The 23,167-nt window shown below is 37.4% G+C and overlaps 1 protein-coding gene across 3 annotated transcripts in view; it reads left to right on the plus strand.

Annotated features, from left to right (window-relative positions):
• Ppp3ca (protein phosphatase 3 catalytic subunit alpha) overlaps positions 1-23,167 on the plus strand; it is a 328,874-nt gene that overhangs the window by 255,286 nt on the left and 50,421 nt on the right. For all 3 annotated transcript variants that reach the window (XM_045143003.1, XM_004662982.2, XM_004662983.3), the window contains exons 6-8: positions 280-419; positions 7,691-7,768; positions 10,033-10,127. In XM_045143003.1, the coding sequence (XP_044998938.1) occupies positions 280-419; positions 7,691-7,768; positions 10,033-10,127 (313 nt within the window). The remainder of the gene's footprint in view (positions 1-279; positions 420-7,690; positions 7,769-10,032; positions 10,128-23,167) is intronic.

The following is a 23,167-nucleotide window of genomic DNA, read 5'->3' on the forward strand; positions in this document are numbered from 1 at the left end:
TGAACAGGAAGTGGGGCCAGAGTGTAAAACCTCAAGGCCTATCTATAGAGACCCACTTCCTCCAGCAAGGCTCCACCTCCAAAAGGTGCCACAACCTTCCAAAACAGTGGCATCAGGGGATCAAGTCCTTTAACACATGAGCCATTCAAATTATATTCTGCCCATCTGAGGCTTGGGATAAGTGGGTAGCTACTGCACAACACTGGTTTCTTTCTTCTATTTTCAGAATTCCAGTTTCCAAAGATTAGTATTTTGCTCTCTGCCTTTTATTTTTCTTAGTTAGACCGCTTCAAAGAACCACCAGCTTACGGACCCATGTGTGATATCCTGTGGTCGGACCCGCTGGAGGACTTTGGAAATGAGAAGACTCAGGAACATTTCACTCACAACACAGTCAGGGGGTGTTCATACTTCTACAGGTAAGGAAGAGCCTCTCTTCAGCTGGCACTTGTCTGCCTCATAGTGCTGGGACATATTGGTCATGTGCTTGGCTTATTAGTGGTATTTGTTTAGTATTACTTTAGGAAGGAGCTATAAATGAAAAGCTCTCTGTCCAAGTTTTGTTTAAGTGAGTTCTTACCACTTGGAATGTGAAAATGTAGGTCAATGTAAGAACAAATTTTGGAATATGTATACATATAATTTCTGTGAAGAAACAGAACAAAGAACAAGTGATATAAGATATGTGTGGCAGCTAAAGAAGGTACTAGGATTTAGTAGAAAATTTATTCTACTTCATGAACTATAAAGAAAAATTTCACTACCAATATTGGCTTTCTTCATTCAGTTACATACTCAAAGTTTTACTAGTTCTCAAAAGTTAAATCAGAAAATCAGCTTCACATTGGTTAATTAAACTATACCACAAGCTTTCTTACACATGTTAAGTCTGTCGTCTATCAGTAGAGGTGAAAATCTAAGCTACACTTACATAGGTGCCCTAGTAAATTCACTCTTAGCACCTGGACGTGCCTAGTTGAAAACATTTTTATAGGTTTACATTTGCAAATTCTTGGACCTATGCCCATTCTGTCCATTTTAGAACCTTCAGAAAGAAGTCCACAGCACAGCTGTGTGTACTCATTGCCTTCCTGACATGTCACCTCAGTTTAGCCTACTGGATTGGATGCTCTTCAGCATCTCTTGGGCAGCTTGCCATTAGGCAAGAAACAGTGTGAATGTTGCCAGGAGGAAATAGGTTACGGAGAAGAAGAGAATTTTAGAACATCCTTTTTTTCTGCTTTCTAATTGAAAAAGTAAACCTGATCTTCCCTGAAGTTACCCATAATGCTAAAAAAGCTCTGTAAAACACATTTAAATATACATCTTTTGTCTTGAAAATAAGCATCCTTAGTATAACTTTGATCAGGTGTCTGTTCCTACATAGTAAATTTTATGAGTAAAATGGTACCTTTTATTCAGTTGTTGATGTGGCTGAGAAATTGGTTTGTGAACAGACAATATTGCTGTCTGTGAAGTTTTATCCCAAGAGTGGCATGTGTCCATAGAGAGGCTGGTTATGTATCCACAAAGTTAGTCTATGCCTTCGAAGCTTGAGCACCTGGCCCAATGAGACTGTTCTGAGGCAAAACATAGAAACATTGGATTTTCCAGAAGGCCTAAGGTTTCATTTTAGTAATCATTTATTTGGAAGTAATAGTTTATAAAATTACTCAATTATTCTTAGTGAAAAGTTATATATGGCTGGAGTTATTAAAGCCATGTGTTCAGTTTCTGAAAACTCACTGTTAAATCCCCAGTTACACATAGCTGTTTAAATTACCTGTTAGGAGTCTACTGAGTCATTTCTTAGTAAAATAATACTAAACAAAATCTGAGTTTTAATATGGACTCATATCACATTAATTCACAGTCTAGCATTCTACCATCAGTTTTCTGAGCCAACTATTCATGTAAGTCATGTTTTGAACACAGTCTCACACCAAATTTATACAGTGATGAATTGTTTTAGTTTTGGAGAATATAGACATATTTTTGTGAGAGAAATATTCAACACCTGCATAATCAGAGAATTAAGCATATTTTCATACTTTAGTTCTTCACAAAATAATTAACTCATCTTATAGGAGGGTCTCAATATTAATCTTTAGTCTTGACAAATACTGTGTATCTGATACCTAAATCCACAGCTCATACTCTGTACTCACTGGCATAGGATTTAGGATTATAATTTGCCTCAGGAGGAAAGTACTTCATTCTCCTAGAGCATATTGGTCCTGTTATATTTAGAGCCATCTTCTGAAGTTGTGTTCATGAAGTAGATGTAGATGGACATGGTGAACCATGAAATTGGTAAAGAAATTTACTGGTCATTTCTAGTTTGAGTTACTGGCAGTTTATTTTTTTAGACTTTGCACTAGTTTATTATTATATTATTAGTACCCATTGTTATTAATCACCAACATCAGTTCCAACACACAATATCTAAATCATGTGTTCCTTCTTAGTGAAATCACTGGCTCATCGTAGTCATGTAGCAACCTCCTTATCCTCAACCTGAGACCATTCAGCAGCACTGGCCTTCTTTCCCTTACTGCCATGAGCTTTTCAAGAATGGGACTGTCAGCGACAAGATGACCAATGGATTTGTCATCAAGTTTGCCTGGGTTGACACATGACAGTCATTTGTTTCTATTTTATATCTCGCTTATTGTAAGGCTTTCTATCTTTCAGGGTTAAAGGTATAGATTCTGTTGGCTTTTAGATCCCAAATACCATGCATATATATATATATAGCAATATAGAGAACAAAGCTTAAGGCTTCTTGTTAAGGTCCATCAATTTCTACATTTGTTGACTTATTTTGTGAGTCATTTGCTGTACCCCACACTCTCTCATGTATTAACACACTTACTTTGTTAAAATGGGTTGCTAAGAGAAAAAATGTTGCTAACTAGTAATCGTTGACTATATCTTATACTACTAGTTTTATTTTGAGTTATCTTCAGTTGCTGGGAGTTTGATCTACAAATCCCAGCTTTATTTTATATATTTATGTATAATTTGCATTCATAAGCAATCCCTTTTGAGAATTCACTAAACAATGTGCTTATTTAATAAGTATTCTAGCCAAGCACTTACTGCATATGCTGAGATGCATTGGAATCCTTCTTGGTCTACTAGCTAAAACAGAATCTAGGATGAATAGTGTTATTGTAACTATGCAGTCTATTCCACACTGTGTACACACACACAAACAAGTGGAAATGAACCAGGGCTCAAGGCCAGGTGTTACCAACCTGTGTTTTAAAGGATAAGAGAAACATGTTCTCCCAGTCAATGTTGTGTCTTCTGTAGACAGGGAAAATGGCTCATATGAAAATCTGAAGGGAGTTAACACTTTTGGAATTCTGCAATGATGGACACCAAGTATCTTAACCTCCACTCCCAAATGGTACTTAGCTGCTCCATTATCCACTGATACTGAACATTTACAAATGGAACTAAGCTATTTTGCTACTTTTGTATCTGGTAAAAATACATACATACATGTACCAAAAGAATATATAAAATTTTTCATGACTATACTAATCATGACAGCTAAGAAGTAGAAAAAAACCTGAATGTGTGCTTAATAGAATAAAAAATAAGTTTAGATATAAGTACCTTAATGTATGCATTAGTTATATACATCGGATGCATATATAACTGAAAAGCACCAAGTGTAGCAAATGATTATGAGCTAACCTCTGCTGTATGTTCCAGCCTGAGTGAATGGAACCATTCTGATGATGAGCACAAGAAGCCAGATTATGGCTTACATCCTGTTCCCAGTGGTATTAACTCAGCATCTGTGAACACTCATCGGTAATATTAAAAAGCCAAGATGGGAGTGACCCTTAGTAAAAGAGTAGCACTGAAGAAGTTCTGAGGAGTTTCTGGGGTCCAGGAATTAATGGTATAGGTCTCCATCTGAGCACTAGTTATGCAGGTGCTATCTATGTCAAAGGTGATCCCAGGGCTGTCTTCTGATGTGCAGCCTTCTTTGTACAGATGTTTAACTTCAGTCAAATGTTTGTCCTAGAGTTGAGAATGTAGCTCAGAAGAAGAGCATCTGCTTAGTATACAGAGGGCACCGAGTGTTGATCCTCAGATCTTCAAAATACAATGAAATCTTCACTAGTCAGATGTGGAGCACAAGAGAGGACTTTTATTCTGGAGAATTTCTAACAAGAAAAATTGGAGCCTTAGCAACTTAAAATCAAATTTAATGGTGAAGTCTCAGGCAAAGAAAAATAAAGGCACTTAGCAAGTCCAAGGAAACAGCCTTAGAGCTTCCAGGAAGCCCCAGGGCATCCCTGGGCTGAGTGGCCATTGCCAGGCCCCTAGAAGAAGAAGAGGAGTTGAGCACCTGTGTAGAACCCACCCTGCTACCAGGGCTGGAGAAGAGGAGGGATGCCATGGAAGTAGAGGCCTCCTACCTAAACCTTGGCAAGAATTGCAGGCTGCCTGCTGCACTTGGCTGCGACGGCCATGACAAGGAGAGCTCTCTCCATCTCCTACAAGCTTGACTCCTCTGTGGAGGCTCTTTGAGCAACTCCAAGAAGCTGACAGGTGGTTGCAATGCTTTCAGGATAGGGAGAGAAAGACTCAGTACATTGCCCTTTTGTGGAATTCACTATTGCTAGAGGGCAAATGTAAAAACATAATTTAGATCATAGTGTGGTAAATGATATAGGAGATAGGTAATCTGCCAACATACTGGGTGCAGTAAGATGAGCTTGATGTTTACAGCTTCTTGAGTGGTAATTAACACCAACAAAAGAGTTGGACTTTTCAAGAGGGAAAAGACACATGTAGGACATATGTTTGCAAAGGCATAGAAGTATACTTTGATGAAACCTGTTGTCTAAATTGTGGTTATAAAGTTTTCATCCTGAGAGATTTAATTCAGTCTCAAATATAGTTGAATATACTTTAAAAGACTATAGTCCAATCTAAGTTTTCAATCTTTTCATACATCTTTGTCTTTTCTACATTCTTTTTCTTTGCTCACATTCTGTCTGCCACCCCCTCCCTCTCTCTGTGGACATCAAAACCCTTTCCCATCTGCTGAGCCATATAAATCCCCTGTCCTTGTGAGGTTTCAGTGTTCCCTAATGACTCACCTTGTATGTTTCTTCCCTTCCTTATAATGTCTTTATAAAACTCATCTATTTTGTCTTTATTAGCTTATTTCTCAGTAGATTTTAAAATATTTAATTATGTTGAGCATTCCTACATAGATTGTAAAGGCCCTCAAAATGTCAGACAAGCCTTGTCCTTACCATAGTGCTGCTTGGAACTAGCTGCTGCTGTCTTGTAGCAAACGGAACAAGTTGCCAGTGAGTCTGAGATGTGTGGGCTCACACACCTGCAGTGTGTTCAGATTCAACATGTCTGCCTGTAATCACTCCCATTAAAAAGCATAAAAGAGCCGGGCGTGGTGGCTCATGCCTTTAATCCCAGCACTCGGGAGGCAGAGATAGGAGGATTGCTATGAGTTCAAGGCCACCCTGAGATGACAGAGTTAATTCCAGGTCAGCCTGGACCAGAGTGAGACCCTACCTCAAAAAACAAACAAAAACAAAAACAAAAAGCATAAAAGAGTAGCATGTTAACCTATCACGTTTCAAATATTGTTTAAAAACTTTTTTTTTAATGCTAGGCAGTTCATCACTGATGGGAAAGAATCTGAGGCATACTCTATTTTCTAGATATATTTGGGAAATGCTGCTAATTCTTTCAAAGTTTGAGAATTTGATTATGTATGTTTTGAAATTGCCAGTTTTTCTTCCAAATGTGTTTTTCCTTGTAGATAATATATTGTTCTTCATGTAATGTTATTAACATAGAAGATTGCTGTTTGATTGACCTTGTTTTGTTTTGTTTGTTTTTCAAATGACTATTAAAAGTTGGGTGTACAATCCCATGGAGAAAAACTTAGCCTAAACACATGATGGTATCAAACAGCATGAATAAAATATTTTAATTCAGTTTCACCAAGAGCATTGTAAGTTGAGACTAGGGAGTTGGCAAATTGCATAAAGTTGCTTGCTTGCAAAGCCTGGGGTAAAGTTCCTCAGTACCTATATAAACCACACACACAAAATGGTGCATGCTTCTGGAGTTTGTTTGCAGCAACAAGAGACCCTAGCACACTCATCCTTTCATATTGTTTCTCTCAATAAAATAAACATAATGAAAATATTTTTTAAACAAGAGTAGTATGGATTGTTCCAAAGTGAGGGGCTGAAATGAACCCAGCCATTCTCTCAAAGGGCAAATAGACACAAACCGATAAGGTCATCCTCTGTGTGGAAGTGTCAACAGGAGACTAGACTGTGTTTTATAAAACATGAAAGCATGAGACCTACGAATAGCATGCTCAGAAGTCCAGAAGGAACATTTCTTTTGAGCTTCCCTATACCACCACTAGGATGGGTGCTAGTTATTTGTGAAAGACCAACCAGAGTCTCGGGCTAAGGTTTCTTTTCTGGTGCTGACCTAGAGACTTTATGCACTTACCTTTTCTAAGCACAGCAAAGCTTCTGAAGATGGAGCTGAGCAGCTCCCAATCCTTGGTACCTCCTAGGCATGCTCTCAGCATTGGTCCAAGGTACCAAACAGGCATTCTCCCAGCAGAGGCTCTTGATCATCTCCTATAGTCCACAAGTGGCACTCCTATTCATGGGCAGGGTGACAAAATAAATACTATTTACCATCTTTCCTGTTGATATAGGAATTTGTGCAGATGAATAACATAGAAACTATGTTTGTTTCCTCTTCTATAATATGTTAAATTTTAGCTTTAGATAATACAAAAATATTTCCCTGAATCATTTTTTAAGTGATAAATATTTCCTGTGGTAAATGTAGTTTAGATGCAAATGAATACTTGTATTTTGTTTATGACATATTTTCTGTCCCTTAATTTCAATTTTCAAATAAATGGGTAATAATTTTGAATTCTACCAGAAATTCTCAGAGTAATGACGTAGTATTTGTAAAGGACTTTTTTGGTTTAAGAATATAATTTGAATTTTTATTATAATGAATCTGTTTGTATTTGAAACTTTACTAAATGTCAAATATAAGGCTTGTAGGTCAGATATTCTTACTGTCAAGATAAATAAATCATAAAAGTATTCTTGGTCACATTTAAAGTACATTTCTAGAATTTTGTTTAGATTTTACATTACATAATTGACTTAATATAGCCATAACATTAGATAACTTGAAGACGTGGTTTTCCCTGGTAATGACTGTCCTCCACCCCTACAGCTCAGCTGCACACTCACACTGTTGCACACTCAGATAAGCACACAGGTGCAAGTAGTGCTGTATGCGAGAATTGAAGGCTTTATTTAGCTTTCATTTTCATGGTGTACTTAATGTTTTGGCGTACTTTCTTTAAATGGAGATATGAAAGAACTGATTCTCATGAAGCAGGAATCCCTCGTAATGTCATATGTTGACTATTATGTCACACAGATTTATCACTCCAGGATTTTGATTCCAGCTTATCTGCCACTGGGAACAGGTTCCCTGTCCCCAGAGCCAAGGGGCTTGTTTCACCATGAGTGCCCTATTTGACTGTCCATAACACCAGGACCTGGAATCATAGGTGGCTATGGGACTCCTGATGACTTCCTAACCACCATTTCTCTGTTCTTTCTCTCTCTGGCAGTTACCCAGCTGTATGTGAATTCTTGCAGCACAATAACTTGTTATCTATACTCCGAGCCCATGAAGCCCAAGATGCAGGGTAAGAAATGCTGAGCGTTTGTGAAAGCCATGCTAATCCCTTTGTCAGGACTCCTCCCTGCGCCCAGGCCCCATACTGCACCCATGGCCAGGCTCACTTCTGGAAGGAATTAGATCTCAAAGTTGTCTTCTGGCACCACAGAGAGATCAGAAGCCCAGGGAGTATGTGACTGCAGATGTCTGGCAAAGTCCCTATGGAAGTTCTTCCATCTTTAGCTTGAGTCCAGTCTCAATTTGTTTTCTTAAGTAACACCTTCCCTTATTTATTTCAATTCTTCAAGTTACTGCTATCTGGGGGAGTAAATTGCCGATTCTCTGTTATTCCTAGGTGACATGGTAAATGAGTATCACTACAAGTTATGTTCTTGTTTCAAAGAGCCACTCTTTATCTCTGTCGAGTTTTAAAGGGGAAAACAGGGACACTCATTACCCAAAGGAGAAAGTCCTGTCCTAGCTACCAAATGGTTACCTGAAATTAATTTTCTTGTCTGTTAAATTTTTTAAATTATCTTTAAAATTTAGAAAGCTAAGGTATGTCAAGTGATTGCCTTAATGATTGTAAATCAGCATGAGAGTTGTAGATCATGACTCTGGTTTGGACTTGAGGTCCCATCCCCTGCCCCATTAGATTCCACTGAAAGGCATTATTTGCCCTTAAGTAACTAGAATCTTTCTTCCATATTTTGTATTTTCTTTAAAAAGAAAAGCCTGTGCTAAAATTCAAAATATAGATATTTGTGTTTCTGGGGTGGCCAATGTCTAAGATACCCATGAACCATGAAAGAAAATAAGCACCTACAATTTTCCATGCTCAGAATGGTATAGCTGATCTTTCAAGTAACCTGTTTGTGTGCCTTGCTGTCCTCAAACCATTGCCTTCCTTCACTTTCCAGGGCTGTGCCACTCCCATTTGAGGCGTAGGGTGACTGTCCCAGCAGGCAGGCTAAACATTTGGAGCAGATTTATCTTCATCTCATCACACACCTGTTATTGTTTGTTTACTTAAAGTGGTTGAGTGTATCAATAAATATGAAATGTTTTTTGTTTCATAAAAGAAGTTGATTATTTTGCAAAGTTGAGAGTATATCATCCAGTTTGTTGTTGATTTTATTTTGAAGGGAATTCCATCTCATTTTGTGGATTTGAGAATGTCACTATCTTTCACTGTACCCTCCCCCCATAAAAGCATAATAGTTACATAAGCAAAATACTTTAAAATATTTTAAAAGGTTTTTAATAGGGTGTTTGTTCCGGGAACAGTAAGTGTCTGAGTATTTCCAGAAAGAGAAGAATCTAAGTCTGTTGAAGATTACAGTTTTAAAGTGGCTGTCTATCTAAAGGTACTATTGGGCCTACTTTTAGAAGCCATCCATATTAATCATGGCTAGCCTGCCAGAACTTATAAAAACTATCAAAAACATTGCAAAACTATGTTGTATAGGTATGTTGCTAAACTGGCATTCCTAAACGTATGACATAAAAATCTTAAGATATATTTTCACCATGATGGAAGAAGCTTCATTCACTTGTACTTTTTGATGGAGAACTGAAGTATATTATGAATCATTCTCATCTTGGTAGAAGAAAAAGATTTGGATTGTTGATTTGCTTTCAGAGCTCTTGTAGATACTCTGTTCATTACTGATTGATTACATCTTACTCTTCTGAGATTACAAGCTTTGGTACAAACTCCAACAGAGATTGTAGTTTCAATTTGTAAAATGCATACATATAACATAACAGAAAAAAAAAGGCATCTTGGAAAAGAGTATCACTTAATGTTAGAAAATGACATAAAAGTTTATGTGTTAACCTCTTATAGAATGTATTTATAGGATGACTGGCCTGATTTTTAGTGGTCTCGGGTGTTTTCGACTGATTTGACCATTTTATATCAAAAAACATCAGCAACTTTCTGGCAACTATGTTGGATATGGGACATCTGCACACAGCATGAGCTGTATTTCCCTGCGTTGAGCACATGAAAATGAATTATAACTACTGAATTACACCCAACTATGAAGTTTGCTAAGTTTAACATGTACCTATTTAGAAATTGCATGTGTGATTATATGTTTTTGTTGTGACTCCTGAAATAGATTGGTGCCTGTGTTTAAAGGGCTTCAGGAGTAAATTTTTTTTAGCATGTGTAATTGGATCCTCTTGGAAAGATAGAACTTTCAATTTCCTATTTCAAAATCTATAATTTGATGTCACTTTTTAACCTGTGCTAGCCTTGTTTTAACTTGTGTCTGTTGCTTTTAGGTATCGCATGTACAGGAAAAGCCAAACAACAGGCTTCCCATCTCTAATTACCATTTTTTCAGCACCAAATTACTTAGATGTCTACAATAACAAAGGTGAGTATCTTAAAACCCATCTTTCTGTCTTAGTTAAGGTATGCTTTCATGTCTAAATTGTTATATTTTGATTTGACTGTGAGCATTTAACCATTTTCCTTTACTTTTTTAGTTATTGTTTGATGAAAAAATTATGATAATTCCTAGAGATACAGTTTCAGTTGGTCAGAGGCAGAGCCTAGGCACTGCTACCTTTTAAATATTTTCCAGAATATTCCTAATGCATAGTAGAATTGCTAGCTGCTGTATTGATATTGAGGTTTTAGTAAAAATAATAACTGAAAGTAGCCAAAATCATGCTAATAAAAAAAGGCTATTGAGGGCTGAAGAGATGGCTTAGCAGTTAAGCACTTGCCTATGAAGCCTAAGGACCCCGGTTCGACGCTCAACTCCCCAGGACCCAGGTTAGCCAGATGCACAAGGGGGCACACATGTCTGGAGTTTGTCTGCAGTGGCTGGAGGCCCTGGCATGCCTATTCTCTCTCTATATATATCTGTCTCTTTCTTTGTCTGTTGTTCTCAAATAAATAAAAAATAAACAAAAAATTTAAAAAAAAAAAAAGGCTATTGAGCCAGGTGTGGTGGCACATGCCTTTAATCCCAGCACTTGGGAAGCAGAGGTAGGATCATCACAGTTTGAAGCCACCCTGAGACTAGGCTAGAGTGAGGCTCTACCTCGAAAAACCAAAAAAAGAAGAAGAAAAAAAAAGGCTGTGGGTTTCCTTATGAAGAGTGGTTATGGCTTCAGTGAGCCATAGAAGGTCTTAGAGAAACCAACAGTTACAACTTGACATTCAGATCGTATATCTTGAGCATGTGCCGTGAATTAGTTCATGAGCTCATTTCTTTCAAAGAAAAATTAAACTTCAAGGTAAATGTTAGCCACACTTCTCACTTCGTAATAGTCAAGGTGAATTCTTGTAGTTAATTGCTTTGCCCAAGGTCTCTCAACCAGGAAGTAATGAGCTGGGATGAAACTCAGTTTTGTTTCAGTGTCCTGTGCTTTCTTTGTGAAATACCATAACCACCATCAAGAAAATGAAAGGGCATTGTGTGCTGACTATGAAGAAAAGAGAGATCAAGGGATCCACAGCCACTTTTTTTTTCCATGAAATAATCACTTGATTTACAAATGATGTGGTACTCCAAGGTGTCAGAGTAGGTGACAACATGTGCACACAGGCTAGGTCTAACTGACATTGCTCTGTACATTGTGGAAGTAGCTTGTCTGAGTATGGCGTTCAGAGATGAAGAAAGACTGAGTTAGAAAGAGGTATCAGTCAAATAACAGAAAAGAAGAGATGAAATATTGACTGGGTAAGGCATGAAAAGGCATCCTATTTTCTAAGCAAGTCTGAAAATGTTGAGATATCAGGCATGATTCCCTTGTGTACGGCATTTGTGATGGTTGCCCTCTGTCCTGGGCCTGGTGTTTATGACACTTGAAAGGTCTTGGACCTCCATTATTCCCCACTGCTTAATGAATGTCCTCTTACATACTAATCCACTGCTGTTTTGGGCTGTATGTGCTCTACTTTCCCTATATAGTACTTCCTCCTTCCTGTTGTTCAGAGTAGAACCTGACCCCATATCTTAGAGCAGTACCAGGGATCCTACTCCAAAAGAAAAACTGGGCTAAGCTCATGCTTCTTGTCTAGTTCTTTTCCTTGATCATGCTTGTTCAGGCCTATAGACAGAACATTCTACTCTCGTGTCTCCTCATCCTAGGCCAGAGAGTGACATACTGTGTGCTGTGCCACAATACCATGCATCTCTCCTTGGCCACATTGACTAAGATGGACTCTCCTCTGAACTAAGCAGTATAGATATACATGGACATGGTACAGTTCCTATCACAGCCAGAGATGGTGAGGGCACAGGACAGTTCCTAGCAAAAAAAGGTGCTGTCCTTGGTGAGATGATGAATTTGCTAAATGCAATAGGACATGTTCTCTGCACGGCATGTTCTCTTAAGGCAACCGACACAGTAAGACATTGAAGTGATTATCATTGTAAGTGAAAATTGCATTTAGTGTAACTAAGACTATCCTCATGAAGTACAGTTGACAAGGAAAAGTTTTTCAAAATGGTCAGAGAAGGCTTTTGTAAAATTAACTTTCTGTGCTACTGTAGCAAAATACCTGATAAAAAGCAATTTAATGGGGGAAGGATTGACTTTGGCTCACAGTTAGACAGGATACAGTTCATCATGGCAGAGAGGACATCTTGACAGGATTATAAAGTGGTGGGTCACAGTTAATCTGCAGTCAGGAAGCAGACAGCAATGAATATTGCTGCTCAATAATCTTTTTTCTTGTTCTTCAGTCCAGGACTCTACCTGTGGCATAGAGCACCACATTCATTCAAAATGGCAATTCTTACCTCAATTAACCTAGTCTAGAAAATCAAAAATATGCCCAGGAATGTGTCTTGAGTGATTTGAGATATGGTCATGTGACAGTCAGTAGTGACCATCGCAATTTGATTTAAGATAAAATTTGATCTAGACATTAAGTAATGATGAACATTTGATGAGAAAGATTTTAACAAAGCAAGGCCAATGATGGTTTTAAGTAACAAATTAATTTTTCATCATAGAGGCTAATTCTTTGAATTGGATTTCGACCTTGAACTGAAGTGGGCATTGACAACAGCATGTCACACCATGCTCCTGTAATATACCATAAGTGTATAAAGTGCAAACACTGGTTTTCATTGCCCTCTGGCATTCATTTTTTCCCTACTAAACCTAAGAAGCCAGCAGGGTAATTCACACTTTCCTGTAAACCCATTTCTAGAGGCCAGTGACCAGAAGTTAATGATCATCCTCAGCTGCATAGGTGATTTGGAGCCAGCCTGGGCTTGATGAGATTCTGTCTCAACAAAACAAACAGACAAACATCAACAATAACAACAAAACTAAGGGAAAGAATGCCTAGAAAAAAATGTTTTCTTGTCAGAAACAGTTTGGTGAATAGCATGTACTATCCTTAGGGGTTTTCTAACAAACAAAACAAAAACATTTAAAATGAAGAAAATCGGAATTCCATAAGAATGTCCTTTAACTCTTTTCATGCTTCCTCCTGCCAGGTAATGCTGTGTTGTTTGAGACCAGTGGCCATTTCATACTGCAGTGTATGTTGCTTCTTTGTGATAAGTCAGTGCACCACCATCTTTGAGATTTTATATTCTTTAACTCTGGTCTCTTGCTCAAGGGGAGATCTCAGACCTTCAGGAAGTACATAGGTGTTTTTATTTTAGGAACTGTTTCATAATCTCCCAAGAGAAAAAGACAAAATAATAGGAAAAAGGTGTATTCTTCAGTTGGAGAATAACTTCAAAAGACTTTTGTGTAAAATTTCTGAAGCATCTCAACATTGTTATGCTAAGTATGTACAGTGTTTGGGAGTGGGAGCCACTTATTCACTGCTGAAGTAAGGATTGTTCAATTTGAATAAAATCAGTGTTGAGTAGAATTTTCAAAAGCAGTGCAACAAAACTGAGTTGCAAGCACCACCAAAATTTAATGGAAAAATAAAAACAGTGGGGATTCTCCAAATTCACTAATTGTTACAGACACATGACCACAAGTGACTCTGGAATTACAATAGCTACAGTATGGTTTAATATGGCAAATATCCTGCAAATTAAGACTATAGTGATTCTCTCTGATCAAATGAAAGAATGAGAAAATAGATTTATTATGCCATTTTAAGATAAATAATTGCTGTGGTCAGATATATGTGTTTAGTATTCAGTAGTTCTGATTAGTTGCTTGTACTCGTCTGTGGTTGATAGGCAGCATTGAGAAAGGTGTGCATGCTTAGTGCCCCATCCCTTTGTGTAGCTCACGTTGACTCAGTTCTTACACTGTTCTGCTCACATTGACACCATCCTGTTCTTAACATCACCCTGCTTAAATTGTTGCCTTACTCTGGTGACAACTGCAGGATTCCAGGGCAGAAGTTGTAAGTTTTAGTCAGCTCTTCCATTAAATAACATACTCATTTCAATTTATTGGACATGCAGTAACATTTCTATAAAAGAAAAATAACTTTTTTTAAAAGGTGACTGTCCTCCTGACACAAGCTGGATAATGCATTCATGAACCCATGTTACTACCAGTACCTCCAAAAGACTTGAACTGTTCTTAGCCCATATATATATTGCCATACAGCACAAAGGGAATGAAACAACAAAACTGAGGAAGGACTACCTTCAAAGAGGAGGGTTCTCAGTGATATGGGGTGAGGGCATGAATGAAAGGGAAAAAAGGATAATGTCATGGGAACATGATTGAAACATAGTATGTTCATATTTTAAACTTACCAATATTTTTAAATGCAGTGCAATATTAACATACAGTTATTTAATATTTTGTTATTATTATGCCATATTACTATAGGGTTCTTATGAACAGGTAATAAGTTAGTCCTTTCCTACAGTGCTTTCCATAATGTACCATTGCTACCGATTTCGCTGCTCCTATCAAGCCAACTTGTTCTACTTACTACCTTGTACAACTTTTTACTTTCTGTTTCTCAACACTTTAATCTATATATTTCTGTATATTTAAAATATTTTGGGAGCTGGATAAATGGCGTAGCAGTTAAGGCACTTGTCTGCAAAGCCTAAGAATTCATGTTCGAATCTCCAGGTCCCATGTAGGCAGATGCAGTGATGCAAGTGTGCAATGTTGCACATGCACACAAGGGGCACACATGTGTGGAGTACATTTTCAATGGCTGAAGGCCCTGGTGTGCCCATTCTGTCTCTCTGTCCCTTTCTCTCTCCCTCCCTCCCTCCCTCCCTCCCTCCCTCCCTCCCTCCCTCTCTCTCTCTCTCTCTCTCTCTCTCTCTCTCTCTCTCTCTCTCTCAAATTAAAAAAAAAAAGAGGTGGGTGTGGTGTCACACGTCTTTAATCCCAGTACTTGGGAGGCAGAGGTAGGAGGATTGCCATGAGTTTGAGGCCGCCCTAAGACTACATAGTGAATTCCAGGTCAGAATGATCTGTTCCAGGTTCAGCCATTTTTCCTCAAATTTCATTGTGTCATTATTTCTTACTGCTGTATAGAATTCCGTTGATTGTGTAGATATACCACATCTTAGTTGTCCATTCTTCTAGTGATGGACATCTGGGTTGTGCTACAGCGAGATCCTACCTCAAAAAAAAAAAAAAAATGTAAAATATTTTGGGCTAGAGAGATGGCCTAGAAGTTAAGGTGCTTGCCTATGAAGCCTAAGGACTCAGGTTCAATTCCCTATACCCACATAAAGCCAGATGCACAAAGTGGTGAATGTATCTGAAGTTTGTTTGGAGGTGCTGGATGCCCTGCCATGCCTATACTCTCTCCCCTTCCCTCCCTCCCTCCCTACTTCCTTCCCTCCCTCCCTCTCTTCTTCCCTCTCTCTCTCTCAAATAAATATAAATCATCTATGAAAGTTTCCATTGACTATTTACAGTATCATTTTCTCATATGTAGTATATTTTTCTAACTGGTAACATGTTAATCAAATGATAAACATTGCACATCATGGGACTTTTGCTACACATTATAAAGCCAAGTTTTATACCTTGTACATGGTAGGCAGTCAATATCAGGATTGATTGGAGTTTTCTTAGAATTTAATAATAAGTGTGCAATAGTAACTTATCAATACTGACATTGTTAACTCACTCAGCACTTCTCCTATACCCAGTGCTGATACTCTTTCAAAGTTAGAGTTAAACATTTTCAGAGCATTTTTGTCTGTCTGAATTCTTTGTGATACATGAATCTGTAGCTCAAAAGCAAAAAGCTATTTCATGATTATTCAATACACCAAACTGAAGAAAAATACAGTAATGATAGATAATGTCATTTTACTCAAAATTTTCCACCTCTAAATGTGATTTCAATCATATCCAATTTCTACTACTGAACAAGTTATTTTTAATGTCTTATTGTTATCATTATTATCATTATTATTAACAACATACTTCATATGAATACATCATGTGTTGGCACCCATTTTTCCCTCATCCCTAACCCCATTCCATTGAGGACACTCCTCAGTGGGGTTGCAGGTATTCCCCATGGGGTTGTGGTTTATGCATTGTGGGAGCAGCAGTCAGTTATTTTGAGGTGGTGGGAATGCCTCTGGGCATGATGTCTCAACCTTTGGCTCTTACAATCTTTCCTCCCCCTTTCTGCATAGTTCCCTGAGCCATGGTGTGTAAGTTTTAAGTCTACTTCAGTGATGAGCTCTTATGGATCTCTGCTTTGGTAGGTGTTGAGTATCCTCAGGGTCTGTCTTCTGTACCCTGGCACTGATTATCAGATTCAGCATGGAAGCATCACTCTTACTCATCTCTTCAATTCCTCGGTGGATTCAGCTGTGGCTTGAATGAAGTGTGAGGGGTAGTTTAATCTCTCCGGTCTCACTACCTTCTGAAAAAGAACAGATTCTCCAATTGAGAGTGAAGCCAGCATATTTAAAACGGGATAAGCATTATTAGTTTAGGGAGAATTTGATGTGTGTAGCCCCTCTTTTAGCCAAAAACTAGTGAGAACTTGACACTGGAGGGCATAATCTTTGTCTCCATAGTATTCTGATGTGGTGTCTAATTTCAAGATTTGGATTCCTTTATACTGAGTGGATTTCTTAGCCAATTAGAAAGCTATTGCTTATCCACTGAGGCTGTGTGTCAACATTCTTTAAAAAAAATTACTTTGTACAAGTCATCATGATAGGTATTATAGATATATAGTAAATAAGGTAGACATAGTCTTTGTCTGAGTGTACCTTATAATCTGGTAGTCGGATATACTGAAATAAATAGTTTCTGCAATAAATATTCAAGTCTATATGGGAACTGCTACAAAGAAAAGAGTGTCATATAACTCAAAGTGATATTAAGAGTAAAATAATTTAACACTGGGAATCTCTGTAACAGTAGGGCACTGATTCTTTGAGCAATTGAGTGTGCCTAACTACTGTAACAAGCTTCAGAAAACGTATAACTGGTACCTTGATATAAACAGGTCAATCTTTCTTTTCTCCCCAAAGGTATGACCATCTAAGTAGCCATATCCTCTCAATCTGTGTTTCCATCAAGATTTCCTTTTTATTTTTATTTGTTTGTTTATTTGTTTGTTTGTTTATTTTGAGGTAGGGTTTCATTCCAGCCTAGGCTGACCTGGAATTCACTATGTAGTCTCATGGCGACCTTAAAATCATGGCGATCTTCCTACCTCTGCCTCCCAAGTGCTGGGATTAAAGGTGTGCAACACCATACTCAGTTTATTTTTTAAACTTTAAGTGTTCCTCCAAATAATCCAAAGTAGATAGTAGGAAGTGTCCATCAGGGCCAGTGCTTTAATTTTCATGAGTTCTTCAGTGGGTGAAGGAATAGATGGAGTTTATGTAAAGGAATAAACACATACATACCAGGGGATTTTAACTGAGCTCCAGAGAAGGCGACTACCAACAGTAAAATGAAGGTTATTTATTAAATGTAAACACATTTTAATATTTGATAGGAAAATCTAAATAGTAACCAAAAATATTTAGCAGTGAAGACCAGATAAAATGACAACCAGTAAAAAAATTAATTGACTATGAAAGGAATAAAGGGAGAGAGAGGAAAACTGGAGTCTATGAGTTCGAGAGGTGGCTGCTTAGTTAAGGCACTTGCCTGCAAAGCCTAATGACCTAGGTCCAATTCTCCACTACCCATGTAATACCAGATGCATCTGGACTCCATTTGCAGCTGTTGGAGTCCATGGCATGCCCATTATTGCTGTTTTATTCTATCTGCTAACAAATTTAAAAAAAGCTTTAAAAAATTCATTCTAGAAAATGGATAAGAAAACCATCATTAGCTGAAATTCTGAAATGAATAACTTTATAAGTGTAATGACATTTTGGATTTTTAAAATAGACTACACTATAGAATTTCTAATAAAAATGTTTTCTTTTTTTAAAACATTAGTAATTTTATTTTATTTTATTTTATTTTTAATTTTTGTTAAAATTTTCCATGATTATAAAATATATCCCATGGTAATTCCCTCCCTCCCCACCCCCACACTTTCCCATTTGAAATTCCATTCTTCATCATATTACCTCCCCATTACAATCATTGTACTTACATATATACAATATCAACCTATTAAGTATCCTCCTCCCTTCCTTTCTCTATCCTTTATGTCTCCTTTTTACCTTACTGGCCTCTGCTACTAAGTATTTTCATTCTCACGCAGAAGCCCAATCATCTGTAGCTAGGATCCACATATGAGAGAGAGCATGTGGCGCTTGGCTTTCTGGGCCTGGGTTACCTCACTTAGTATAATACTTTCCAGGTCCATCCATTTTTATGCAAATTTCGTAACTTCATTTTTCTTTACCGCTGAGTAGAACTCCATTGTATAAATGTGCCACATCTTCATTATCCACTCATCTTTTGAGGGACATCTAGGCTGGTTCCATTTCCAAGCTATTGTAAATTGAGCAGCAATAAACATGGTTGTCCATGTACTTCTAAGGAAATGAGATGAGTCCTTAGGATATATGCCTAGGAGTGCTATAGCTGGGTCATATGGTAGATCAATCTTCAGCTGTTTTAGGAACCTCCACACTGATTTCCACAATGGCTGGACCAGATTGCATTCCCACAAGCAGTGCAGAAGGGTTCCTTTTTTTCCACATCCCCGCCAACATTTATGATCATTTGTTTTCATGATGGTGGCCAATCTGACAGGAGTGAGATGGAATCTCAATGTAGTTTTAATCTGCATTTCCCTGATGACTAGTGACGCAGAACATTTTTTTAGATGCTTATATGCCATTCATATTTCTTCCTTTGAGAACTCTCTATTTAGCTCCATAGCCCATTTTTTGACTGGCTTGTTTGATTCCTTATTATTTAACTTTTTGAGTTCTTTGTATATCCTAGATATTAATCCTCTATCAGATATATACCTGGCGATGATTTTTTTCCATTCTGTAGGTTGCCTCTTTGCTTTTTTCACTGTGTCCTTTGCAGTGCAAAATCTTTGTAATTTCATGAGGTCCCAGTGATTAATCTGTGGTTTTATTGCCTGAGCAATTGGGGTTGTATTCAGAAAGTCTTTGCCAAGACCAATATGTTGAAGGGTTTCCTCTACTTTTTCTTCTAGCAGTTTCAGAGTTTCAGGTCTGATGTTAAGGTCTTTAATCCATTTGGACTTAATTCTTGTGCATGGCGAGAGAGAAGAATCTATTTTCATCCTTCTGCAGATATATATCCAGGTTTCAAAACACCATTTGCTAAAGAGGCTGTCTCTTCTCCAATGAGTATTTTTGGCATTTTTATCAGGTGGCTATAGCTACTTGGGCTTACATCTGGGTCCTCTATTCTGTTCCACTGATCTACATGTCTGTTTTTTGTGCCAGTACCATGCTGTTTTTGTTACTATGGCTCTGTAGTATAGGTTAAAATCAGGTATGGTGATACCACCAGCCTCATTTTTGTTGCTCAGTATTATTTTAGATATTCGAGGATTTTTGTGATTCCAAATGAATTTTTGGATTGTTTTTTCTATTTCCATGAAGAAAGCCTTTGGAATTTTGATAGGGATTACATTAAATGTGTAGATTGCTTTAGGTAAGATTGCCATTTTCACAACATTAATTCTTCCAATCCAGGAACAAGGGATGTTTCTCCACCGGGACACTATGAAAAGATCAAATATTAGAATTTAGGGCATAGTATTAGGAAAAGAATTTCACTCAAAAGGCATAGTAGGTGTCTTCAACAAAATCATAGAAGAAAATTTCCCCCAAATTGGGAAAGAGGTGCCTATACATATACAGGAAGCCTTTAGAACCCCAGCCAGACAAAACCTGGAAAGAACCACTTCTAGCCATATTATAATCAAACTTCCAAACACACACACCAAAGAAAAAATATTGAAAGCAGTTAGAGAGAAAAATCAAGTTACCTACAAAAGTAAGCCCATCAGGATTACAGCAGATTATTCAACACAAACTTTTAAAGCCAGAAGGGCTTGGGGTGATATATTCCAAGTTCTGAAAGATAACAACTGTCAACCAAGGTTACTTTATCCTGCAAAGTTATCCATTCAAATAGACAGAGAAATAAGGACATTCCATGACAAAAGCAGGTTAAAGGAATATTTGAAGACAAAACCAGCTCTACAGAAAATACTTGATAGAATCCTCCATGCTGAAGAAAAGGAAAAGCACACATATAAGGAACCTAGAAAAAACAAGCAATACTCAAATACTAGTTAAAAGAAGAGAGCACCAGTAGAACCAGAACCACAAAAAAAAAAAAAAAGGCAAACATAAATACACACCTTTCAATAATATCTCTTAATATCAATGGGCCTCAATGCCCCAAGGAAAAGACATAGATTCGCAGACTGGGTTAAAAAGCAGGATCCTACAATTTGTTGTCTCCAAAAATATTTTCTTATCTTAACTAAATCTTTACATTTTTAGTATCCGTTATCAAAAAACAATCATGAACTTCCAAGAGGATAGCAAATAACATTTATAAATCAACAGAGAATTCTAGCTTGACAGAAAGAAGGTTGTAGCAGAATCACTGTACCAGAAGTTGAATGGCTAATGTAAGCACCAAGATAAGAACCTTGACAGTCATAAGGGGAACATTTACAAGCAGATGCAGCATATTAGCAGCCATCTTAACCTTGGTGCCTGGCTTCAAGTGTGGCCTTCACAGACAACCATTGATGCAGTGTGTTGCCAGCTGGACTTGCTTGATCCACCTTGCTCTAGAATTTTCCTTGCTATTAAGAACTCCATACTTGGTATGCTACTGGTTTATGAGCAAAATACAGAGCCAGCCAGATCAGATTTTTGTCACAGGTGGGAGGAATTGTTAGTATCCTAGAGTATGGAATGTGAGCCCAGGCACCCTTGATGCTGTGTCTCTGCCTCAGTATACAGTATGGGGGAAAAATGCATTTCTTTAATAAAGTTTATTTTTGCAGAGTCTGGGGATTGCCTTAAATGGGCGAAACTTTTAGCATAGACACAAACATTTTGAAACACTGTGTACCTTCAACTTTATGCCTAAATAGATTAAACTAGACACATTTCCTTATGCCCAGTTCCTCTGTCCTCCTCAAATAATAGTCTCCTGTCTAATCTAAAGATCTTAATTGGTATTGAGCAACTCTTTGCCTCAAACTACATTTGAATGTAGAAATAAACTGTATAATCAAGGTACTTCTTTTTTTTACATTAGCTAATTGAAAATCTTTTCTTTTTTCACTACTGTTGTTACTGTTTTGCTTTCATTATTTTACTTAAGCACAGCAATAAAGATACTTGCCTTCAAAGGTTTTTTAGTTCTTCGTTTATTTGATAAACATTCTCATTCTTTAGCCCTATGATCATGGTAGAATTACACGCTAGAAAAATAATTACTTCACAATAATTATTAAACCCAAGAGAGTCTACCAAGAAATATAGTATAAATATTTATGACGGAGCAAAGTAGAAAAAAACTCTTAGTGTTAATAATTTTTTATTTCCACTTTGAGATACTACAAAAGAAAATGGGGAGAACTTAAGATTAGGATATGTGGATTGGTTTTCTGAGCACCCATTTCTGTGGGATAAATGGGTAGCAAGGACTCCATCATGACATTTCCATTGGTTACCTCTTGTGACCAGGACCTTTCTCTGTGTGCAAGGAACCAACTGTAATTGCTATAATTAACCATTGCCACCTGGAGTGATACTACTTGATATGTTTGCTCTAAAATCTTAAGCAGGTAATACATATAGTAAATACATGTTTAATTTCCATTTTGATAGCATGCCATGCATATACTATCTGTACTGTGCCTATAACAGCATATCATCATAATAACATATTTAAATATTTACCATGTGTGCAACACTGCCCAAAGAGTTTCTATGTGCCAGTGTGTTTAATCTTTCCACAATTCTATAATCTATCTTATAATCATGATTTTGTTGATGAATAACTAGGGCCCAAGGAGATGACATACTTGTCTCAGATTCATGGAAGGTGGTCACAGTACATTGATCCCAGAGGGTGCATGTTAGTATCCTCTGTGCTGTATTGTCACTGTTATAAGATAGGTCACAGGGCAATGTTTGCAGGACCTTCTTCTTCACTCATGGCTCACGTGTGTTTAGGTGAGTCTTACTGTTCTTTAATAAGGAAAGAAAAGCTTTTGAAATGAAAATTCATTTGTTATCACTTTAAAATTGCATGAGTGTTATATACCAAATATTTGCATTATTAAAAGGATGGAGCTAGAGTACCTTTTATATCTTCCTAAAACAAATAATTCATCTCTCCCTTTACAATGTTTCCCCTGGAGCACCTACAGTGTGGTTTTGTTATTCAGCTCTGCAATGTTAGTGTCATTGCTGAGGCCATGGTTTCTATAGGACAGTTTCAGACCTTCACTGGCTTTCCTTAAACATTTCTGCAATGGGAGGGGAGAATGAAGTAAATAATAATTCATTAAGCCATGAATTTTATGTTTTATTTGAGTCAGTTATATTTTAATAATACACACACACACACACACACACACACACACATATATGGTCTATGCATGTTTGCTATAGCAGATAGCCTCATGATTTCATAAAAATCTTCACTGCATAAATGTGAATTTAGTCAGTGAAGTAATTGTAGACCTTTAACAAAACAATAACACAATGAAAATACTTGTTTTCACAGAGGTTTGTGTATAAAAATGCTGAATCTCACTACTCAAGGTTCTATGGAATTTTACAGGTGACCAAGACCCCTCCCCCTCCATGCTGAATCCTGTGTTGTCCATGCAGATCACTGTAGACTGCCCTTTTGATGGACCAACAGAAACATCCAGGGATGCATCTTGACACTTTATATCTATTTTCTCATAGCTCCAGTGACTAGAAGATCCTTGCACTTGACTGAGACCTGCTTATCTAGGAACCCACAAAGCTTTAACAAGGGAAACAGAAGGGATAATGTTAATAATGTTGAAGTAAAGATT

The sequence above is a fragment of the Jaculus jaculus genome, chromosome 2, assembly GCF_020740685.1.
Source record: "Jaculus jaculus isolate mJacJac1 chromosome 2, mJacJac1.mat.Y.cur, whole genome shotgun sequence".
Taxonomy (NCBI): domain Eukaryota; kingdom Metazoa; phylum Chordata; class Mammalia; order Rodentia; family Dipodidae; genus Jaculus; species Jaculus jaculus.